Source organism: Notamacropus eugenii, chromosome 7, assembly GCF_028372415.1.
Source record: "Notamacropus eugenii isolate mMacEug1 chromosome 7, mMacEug1.pri_v2, whole genome shotgun sequence".
Classification (NCBI taxonomy): Eukaryota; Metazoa; Chordata; class Mammalia; order Diprotodontia; family Macropodidae; genus Notamacropus; species Notamacropus eugenii.
In genome coordinates this window covers 15,920,694-15,930,879 of record NC_092878.1, presented here as the reverse complement: position 1 = coordinate 15,930,879, position 10,186 = coordinate 15,920,694, and the positions used below count along the sequence as shown (strand labels likewise).

General features: G+C 35.3%; 1 protein-coding gene across 1 annotated transcript; it reads left to right on the top strand.

Moving 5' to 3' along the window:
• Positions 1-920: 920 nt before the first annotated feature.
• Positions 921-1,850, top strand: LOC140514620 (olfactory receptor 4K13-like). The gene has a single exon (XM_072625121.1). It carries the CDS (start codon positions 921-923, stop codon positions 1,848-1,850), a length of 930 nt encoding a protein of 309 aa, XP_072481222.1.
• The last annotated feature ends 8,336 nt before the right edge of the window (positions 1,851-10,186 follow it).

Below are 10,186 nucleotides of genomic sequence, written 5' to 3'. Positions count from 1 at the left end.
TATGTGACAGCAATTTTGCTAGGTGATGTGATAATAAGGCAAAAAAAAAAACAAGTATTGCTGATGAGTTTGTATATAATGTAAATTCGAAGCAGGAAATATTATTCATTATCTAATTCGTCATAATTATAAAATTAATAATAAGAAGAAGCATAGAAGGTAGCTAAGTGTTTGCATCTTAAATACTAGTTCACAGAAAAGTGATTTCTGAACTTTTAAAAATGAGAGAACCTTAGTATCTAAGAATTATTTAAAATGTGTTAGAGCTAAAAGTCAATCTGACATTCCTTAGTGTCCAAATTTATTTGAAAATGTTGAGCAATAATTCCAAGACATCAAAGGGTTTGGGGCCCACACATGGGAGTCATTGATCAAGAAGTCTGTCTAATTAGGCAGACTAATTTGAACATTTTCACAGAAAGCTATCCTGTTCTACACCTTTAGTTGAAAAAGCAATTGATAGCTTATAGGTCATGATTAGGAAGAAAGCATTATAGATTTACAAATGAAAGCAAACTTATAAATCATCTGGTGCCACCTTCTCTTGTCTAATGGCAGGAGATTGAGGTCCAGTCAGTAAATTATTTGTGATTGTTTAATTCTAACAAAATGGTCAAGGGTGTGGAGATGCAGTCTGTCCTGTCACCAAACTGTAAGTTAGTTACACTAATTGTCCCTTGATTTTTATGATTTTCCCTTTAATTTTTAATACTACATGATTTTAAATACTTCTGGCATTAATTAAATCTCTGAGATGCAATTCAAAGAGCTTATGATATCCAATATTTTCTGTATTAAATCAAAGCACACTTTCCATACTTCTCAATAATATTCAATAATACTCACCTAAAACTATTTCTTTTTCAGATTCTTCTCAACAGAGAATTTCTATATGCTTGAAATATATCAAATAGGTGAAGATGAAGAATAACTCTATGCTAAATGAGTTCATTTTGTTAGGACTCACCAGTTCTTGGGAGCTTGAGATGATCTTTTTTGTGATTTTCTTCCTGGCTTATACATCAATCCTAGCTGGAAACAGTCTCATCATACTGACAGTGATCTTTGACTCCCACTTGCACTCCACTCCCATGTACTTCCTTCTGGCCAACCTCTCCTTTTTTGACATGACTCTTTCTACTGTTACTGTCCCTAAGATGATCACAGACTTCTTAAGGGAGAGGAAAACCATCTCATTATGGGGCTGTATGGCCCAGATATTTTTTGTTCACTTCTTAGGGGGCAGTGAAATGGCTCTTCTAATAGTCATGGCTGTTGATCGTTATGTTGCAATCTGTAAGCCCCTCCACTATACAACTATCATGAACTGGCGAATCTTGGTAGGCAGTGTGCTGCTTTCATGGTTTCTTGGCTTTGTGCACTCCATGAGTCAAATGGCCATTGCTGTAACCTTGCCCTTCTGTGGTCCTAATGTGATTGATGATGTTTTTTGTGATCTTCCCCTGGTGATGACCCTTGCCTGCACTGACACATATATCCTGGACCTCCTTACAATTGCTGACAGTGGGCTGCTTTCACTGATCTGCTTCTTACTCTTGCTTGTCTCCTACACTGTCATCTTGCTCACTGTCCACCGTCGCTTCTCTGGTGGGCTTTCTAAAGCTCTGTCCACACTGTCTGCTCACATAGCAGTTGTTTTTCTCTTCTTTGGACCAGTTATCTTAATTTATGCTTGGCTATCTACTAGCTATGCCTTGGAGAAATTCCTCTCAGTGTTTTTCTCTGTTATCACTCCTCTCCTGAATCTGATTATCTATAGTTTAAGAAATCAGGAGATGAAGGCAGCCATAATTAGACTCATGTCAGTTCTAGGCCAGTACTCTAGATAATGTTCTTGATAATAATGAATTTTACTGCACATCCAGAATGAATTCCTTCTTTGAATGTCTATTTGTTATTTTAAATCATTTTAAAATATGTTTATTTCTACAAAACAAGTTATATTTACAAAACCATTTATAATTAATATTCTGGGAATATGTTTTTGCTGTATATACAGGTGATCGTATTGTGTATGTGTGTGTGTATTTATTAAAAGAATACAATTTATTGACTGGAATTAAATTTAATCTTAGAATTTTAAATTGTGGCAAAATATAAAATAGAGCTACATATAAGAACTTCCCTTTGAATATCTCTAATCTCTCTTCTAGCTTAACTTCTGCTTTTATTTTCTTTTACTGTAATCATAAACACAACTGACTTAAAATCTGAGCATCAACAGAAAGGAAGCAATGAATTTTTGAACCTTTTTAAAGCCCTTGGAGTCTCTCTGTCAAATTCACCCACTAGGTGAAAAAAGAGTGCGAGATGATAAACAATGTTCATTATTTTTCAACCAGTTTGATTGCATAAGATTATATGTCTCTGAATTTTATTATGTATATTATATTATATATATTATGCATACATGTATATTATATTATTGCATATGTGTATATTTATATGTAGGTATATATATGTGTATGTGTATGTATGTAGAATCCAGATTTGAAAAGCATAGAGGCTAACCATATAGACAAACTTCAAGGGAGCAACGTGAAAACAAAGTCAACATTCCCAAAATTATAAGTATTCCCTGAGATGAATCTTACAGACACAATATTCTGAGTGAAACAGACATTTCATTTAATTAATTACAGAACTTGGAGCAACATCCATGGTATGTTGCATCTATAATATGTTATGGCAGCCAGTTGAATAGAGGAAAATCGAGATGAACTGATCATTTAGCCTATGTAGACCACAATGTAAACTGGACATAGGAAGAAAAGAAATGCCGTGATAGGTCACACTCATATTACAGTATCAGGGATATCAAATGACATTTAGGGTAATAATTGGAGTAATAATAGTGGTAGCTAGTATTCATATACAGCTCTAAGTTTTACAAAATATTTTTTTACTAATGGTAATTCATTTAGTCTTCATATCCACAATATAGTTTAGATATACCATTCGTATCCCAATTTTACAGGTGAGCAAACTGAGGCAAACTAATGTTAAGTGGCCTATCCAGGGTCTCACAGCTAGTAAGTGTCTGAAATGAAATTTTAACTCAATCTTTCTGATTTCTGGTCCAATCCTGTATCCACTACACAGCTCCATCAGTGAATCTTAATATATTGGTCTTCCACTAATTTTAGTGATTTGGACAATGATTTAGCAAAGGATACTGAGGAGTGGTCAGACATGTCTGAGGATAGAAGAGCAGAGTAATGAAAACCCACTAAGGAGAACATATCCAGGAAGGGGAGGTAGTAAAAGATGTCAAATACCCCAAATAGGTTCAGAAACGTGAATACTTAGAAAAGACCAGCACATTTAGCAATTAAGAGATCAATGATTACTTTGGAGAGATCTGCTTCACTTCATTTATGAGATCAGAAGCTTGATTTCAAAGCAGTGATTAGTGTGTTAAGGGAGAAGATTACAGATTTTTTTTCTAAAACTTCACAGATGCCAGGAGGTGAGTTATTGGGCAATTATGTGAGAAGATAGTTGAGTTTAGAAAGATTTGGGTTTTTTTGTGGATAAGAGGTACTTGGGTATGTGTTTTTCACAAGCAATGCCATAGAAATTCAAATATATAGTACATTTTAAAAATTACAAAGGAATATGCTTTGAATGTTGTATTAAAAAAAAAACTATTAGTATTATACCTAACTCCCTAGGGATCTTCATGATCCATAATAGATCTGACATTCATGAGTTTGTCTAGCACCTCAAGTCTATTTATAAAGTTACAATCAGTACCATCTTTAGGAGAAGTGAGTGTGGACTGCTAATAAATTTTATAAGTTTATTATGTATGGAGTATTTTCCATTAAATTTCGTCTTAAAAGTACTATAATAACAATAACTATAATGAGTTGTGCTTGGGCAGGGTCATACTGTTGTCTAATCTATGAATTCCAGAGTGAAATTGACTTAAGGTTTGCTCTTAGAGAAACAAATCTAGCCTGTAAACCACAAGTTAGAAAGCCAATTTTCAAGCATCAAAATTTATGTTCCTTCTGAGAGGAGAGGGAGACAGAGATAGAGGCAGAGTGAATGTAAATGGTAACTTTCTCTTTTGGCCAACGACACTGGGGGTCTCGCCTGCTTAGTTTGAAGTGTTTTTCTTTTTTGACTAAAGAAGACGTCCCTTGACTCACTTCTTAAAGAGGCCTATTCACTGAATAGGTGTTGCCTCACTCAAAATAAGAACTTTAAAAGACCTTAATTTAAAAGAACTAAGGTCTCCCATTGCTTCCTGCTTACCTCCAGTCATGCCGATGAATATCTGGCCCCTGAATACATAAAGCTTTGAAGGAGAAAGTGAGGCTGGTGACCTCTCACAGCCCTCCCTCACTCAAATCAAAGTCAACTGCAAGTCATGCCAATTCCAACACAGAATTTGGTGGATAAATTTAGATTAATTTTATCTTTATCTTCCTTACCTTGAGCCTGTTTCTCTCTTGGCCTCACTCTGAGTAGACTACATTAGTTTTAATTGCATTCATCTGTCCTCCACTAGAAGCCTACTCTCCACTCCCCTAGGACTTTAAATTATTTTAAGTTGTAGCGCTTTAGTCATTTCTTAGCATGTTATGCCTTAACTGAGGTGCAGAAATCAAAATTGCAATGACTAGTCAATTAACCAGTTATGGTACATGGGTTATTTAACAAACTGCTTATATAAGAAGTTTGCATGGTCTTATAGAGAAAGAGAACTCTAAGATATTTATGCAAATGTGGCATTCCAAGAGCTGATGTCCTCACACATCATGATATTAGAATTTTAGTATTAAAGTAACAAATATAAAGGTGTAAAAGGAAAGAAGTGAAGAGAGATAAGAAACTGGGAATGGAAGACAGAGTGACACACTTATTGAACCAAAGGAGGGCAAAGGCAGGAAAATGACTCTCTGACCTAATATACCAGGGGAACAGTTGCCTTGTAACTACATGACTGACAGTTATGTACTGCGAAAATTTCACTATTCCCTTCCTCAAGCTTATATTTTTCCCCAGTCCTATAACATTACAAGACTTCACCCAGACCACCGGATGTATTCTTAATTCTTGTCCACTGCCTAAGCTAGTAAGTGGTAAAGATGGGGCCTAAATTGAAATTTTCTTCTTTCATCCAAGAATGGTGACCACAATGTATGGATATTTTAATTTTAATGTCTTTATATATAAATTTCTGAGTTTAGAGTAACCTAGTCACTGCTCTATTACCCCTGGATTCAAGGAGGCAATGTTGGTAATCAGTGTGGATGTAGGCATTATGCATTATATCATAAACCTTAATAAGTTCAAAGGGATAAGCAACTTGAATATTAAGGATAATAATATTAAAGAATTAAACAGAAGATAATCAGTTCAAGTAGCTGTCATAGCTATGGCTGCAGAAAAGTGCCGACCAAAGAATAATCATGGATGTAGAGCTGAAAGGGATCTCAAAGTCCATATAGTTTAACCCTGCTCATTTTGCATATAAGGAAACTGAAACCCTGGATAGGAAGTCAATATGACCAAGGTAACGAATAAGAGGTATCATATGTAGATTGTGAACCTATATCCATTTACTCAAGCACCAATGGCCTTTCCACCAAGCTGGAATCAAATTGATTCCAAACTAGATAATCTTTATTACACAAAATTGAAAAAGGCTTTGCATAAATAAAATCAATTAAAAATGACTGAGAAATTAAGGCATTGACTGGGAAAAATCTTCAAACAAAATTTTTCTGTTGAGCTTACAAATATATTACAAAAAGCCATTTCTCAATAGATAAATCGTCAAAGGATGTGGACAACCCTCTAAAGAGAAGATTTGTAAGCTATGAACAATCATATAAAATTGTTTTAATTCTGTAAGTAAAAGAGAAATGCAAATCAAAACAACTTCAAGATTTCAGCTTATACCTGAAAAAATAGGAACAATGTCAAATGATGAAAATAATCAACAGTCCACTATGTAGGGTTTTGAATAAATAACACAGAAAAAGTTATATACACATACACACATATATACATAGCATAAATATATAATTTATTAAATGTTTGCTATGAATCAGACATCATTCTATGTTGGAAATGCAAATATAAGAATAAAATATACTGTTCCTATTCTGAATGGAATTAAATTAAAATGAAGAAAGGAAAAAAAAACATAAATGGGAAGTCTAAAAAGGTAGTCGTGGTGAGGCATCTGGAGCATGAGGAGCAAATCTGGAAGAGAAATGAGCCTAGATGACTTGGACGCTTCCATAAAGGATAGTTGTCATAGGAACTCAAAAATCAGAAGAGGAGGGCACAGGAGCACAAGTTTCTCCAGGGTGAGGTAAATCAGAAAAGTCCAGAAAGTCAGGAGATGAACCTAGAAAGGACTTGTATACACTATGTTTGGAGTTGTGGATTTCTTCAAGTATATTGGAAAGAATTTTGGAATTATGCTTTAAAAAGTGACAAAAATTTTGAAATCCCCCAATGTTTTAGTAAGGCATACAGTGCAAGGAGAATAATAATAGAAAGAAAGGTCCCATACAACAAAAAATATTTATAGTACTCTCTTTGGAATAGAAAAGACCTACAATCAAAGTAGATTCCATTGACTTAAAAACAGTTACAGAATTTGTGGTATATGAATATAGTGGAATTTACTAAGGTAAGATTAGTGAATATTGCACTAGTAACATGAAAAAAAAATGTTTCATATTTACACCAAACTTATTACTGCCTCAACACTCATGGAAAATTAAAATGCCTATGTTAAAAATAAGGACCTGTTTTATTCATCCATGATAAACTCCACAAACATCATCCCTCATATAGAAATTGATAGCCACCATGTGTTATCCAGATCATTTCAGTGAAAAGTGTGTGTGTTCATCCTTCATTGCTGAAGAAGACAATACCATAAGAGAAATGGTAACATGACTTGCAATTGACTTTGTTTTGAGTGACAGAGGGCTGTGCAGGTCACCAGTCTCACTTCTCCTCCAAAGCCATCTGAATCCAGTGACCAGATATTCATGAGGATGGCTGGAGATGACCCAGGATGAGGCAATTGGGGTTAAGTGATTTACCCAAGGTCACACAGCTAGTGATTGTCAAGTGTCTGAGGTGAGATTTGAACTCAAGTCCTCCTGACTCCTGCATTAGTGCTCTATCCACTGCACCACCTACCTGTCCCTTCAGCAAAAAGTAAAAACCAGTAGACAAGCCAACCAGAGACAAATAGTATCCTAACTTCCTTGTTGAGGCTAATCTCATCAGCTAAATCATGGTAGATCCTTAAATTACAAAATTCAGTCACAAGAAACTCCTCAACCTTGCACCATTTTCTAGTGGAATGAATTACTCTGGAATCCTGCCTGTACATATCTGAAACTCACTGGTTTTGAATTACACTAAGTTTCCAGGCAAAATTATAGAACCTCAGCATCCAGGTCTTTCTTAATAAACTGAGGGGCCTCATGCCCCTTAATTAACTCCTTGATACACACTTAGATCCATCGCTTCCTGTGTCTTGCATGATATAAGAATATATTTTTGTTTCTTTTGGAAACTCCTACTTGGTAGTGATTTTGTCTTTTGAACTAATTGAGAAGATTTTTTTGCTTAACACATTTTTTCATTCGCTGTTCTCACAATTAGCAAGGAAATCAACAAAAATTAACCACATTATTTAATAAACGACAATAGATTTGTGCTTGGAAGGATGTGAATAAGCGGGCAAAATATTAAATATTCACAAGAAAGGTAAGGAAATTGTTTGCAGTGATGTTACTTTTATTCATTTAAATTCACCGGTGAATGTAGGGAGAATTTGATGAGTTTGTAAATATTTTTATCTTGAGTATGAACCTTTGCTAAATGACCAAATCCCAAGACCACCAGAGCCATAATTAAGAATTTGAGAGAGAGAGCATTTCCTATAGAATTATGGAGCAGGATGGGAGTTTTTAAAGACCTAAGAACTGAGTGAGGAGACAAGCAGTGAATTCACTGACTAGACAGCCATCTTAAGAAATTTAGGATAGCAAGGGAGTTGAAATATAAGATAATAATTAGCAAGGACAGTAGGATAAATGAAGGTTTTTAGTTCATCAGATGGTTGCTTGTCTTGAAAAATGACCCTTTGTTAAATGCTGAAATTCCCAGATTACCAGAGCCACAACTGGGAATTCTGGGACCTGAACCAAATGGAAGATATGTCACAAGGTGTGGTACCTCAAGGAATGACTATACAACTATTGTTTGGGAGGTCACACATAAGGAATGGACAGAAAAGAATGTGACTAGTTCTCAAAGGAGGAGTGGAAAGATGTACATAGTCTTTCATCACTTTAGGACTACCTTTGTTTACATCCACTCAAGTTTTACTTTGGGCACACTTAGGCAGGAAAAATCTGTCCTCATACACCTACAGCACCAATAATGCCATCCATTCCACAATCCTCAGATCTTGAATGGAGGTGTTCGCAATGACCATGCCAATGTGGAGGTAAGGCATCATTGCAGTCATTTCCCTAAGTCCTGTGATTTAGTAAGACTCAGATCACAAATTGAGATATGTAAGAACTTTTGATATTATCTTATCCAAATGCTTCCCTTTTCCTAATGGGAATGAGAGAAGTTCAATGATTTGTCCAAGGTCAGATTCAAAGCTAGATTTTCCCACCAAACCATGTTGTCTCCATTTGGATATATCAAAGATAAGATGAAATGATACCCAACCATGATAGTCATTGGGGAAATAAAAACCTGGATATTGTTAAGTGAGGAAGGATTCAGTTGCACTGTGGATACGGGTGAGCCCTAGCATGAGAGCAGTGGCAGTCCACAATGAATAACGGATGGAGAACTAAAGAAGACCCAGGGGAAATATACACTTCTCAAAATTCCCAGTGCCATGGACTAAAAGTTTTTCTTCCCCACTCTAGGTACGTCTGTTGAGAATACCAATAGGCAGATTCAGAAACTATTTGAAGCAGCTCCCTTTTCAGATATCTCCTTCATCAGAGAGGTCAAGGGACATATGGATGGTAGGCTCATAAACTTATGAACTGAGGTCTAGAAGGGGCTTTAGAAGTTAACTATTACAACTTTTTCATTTTGAAGAATGAGATGCCTGTAGAAATGAGTTGACTTTCCCAAGGTCATAGAAGTTGTAGAGTAAGGATGCAAATTCAGACCTTCTGACTCTAAATTCAACACCCTGTGCATATCTCAAATTATGTCCACAAGAAGGAATAAAACAGAAGAAATATTGCCATGGGAATACGACATTCTCATACACTCAGATCATGTTCGTTTTCCTCCTTAGGTCCCTATCATTTCTACTTCAGCACTAGTAACTTCCTGCTTCTCAGAATCACTGTTCAAATAACAATTGCTTTTACTACACATGGCTTTTGAAAGTTATCAAGAAAATAACTGTGGCATGCAGTCTCTGGCTAGTACAAGCTTATTTACATCTCCTTCTTTGGGTTTTATGGATAGCTCTGAGGATTTGGAATAGGTTTCTCTTTTTTTTAATTCAATTTTATTTTTTTCAGTCCTGAATTTTCTCCCACCTTCTTCCCCTTCTCCCTACTTCTTAAGAAGGTAAGAAAAGTAAAACCCATTTCAAATATGGATAGCCATGGAAAACAAAGTCCTTCCTTAAGCAAGTTAAAAAGAAAAGAAAGAAAAAGAAAAGGAAATCTATTTTAATCTGTACTCTGACTCCAACAGCTCTCTGTTGGGAAGTGGATATCATTGTCATTTTGAGTCCTTTAGGATTGTGGGAAATCATTGTGTTGATAAGTCTTTCAAAACTGATTGTCTTTCAATTGTCTTTCAATTCAAAAAATTTATTTTTTTTTATTTTTAGCTTTCAACATCCATTTTTATAAGACTTTGAGTTCTTTTTCCTCCCTTTTTCCCTTTATGCCTTCCCAAGATGGCATGCAATCTGATATAGGCTATATATATGATCATATTAAACATATTTCCACATTAATCATTTTGTGAGAGAACAATCAGAACAAAAGGGAAAGAAAAATGTACAAGAAAGAAAAGAAAAGAAAAAAATAATATGCTTCAATTTGCATTCAGACTCCGGTGTTGATTCTCTGGATGTGGATAGCATTTTCCATCAACGGTGTTTTGGAGTTGTCTTAGATCA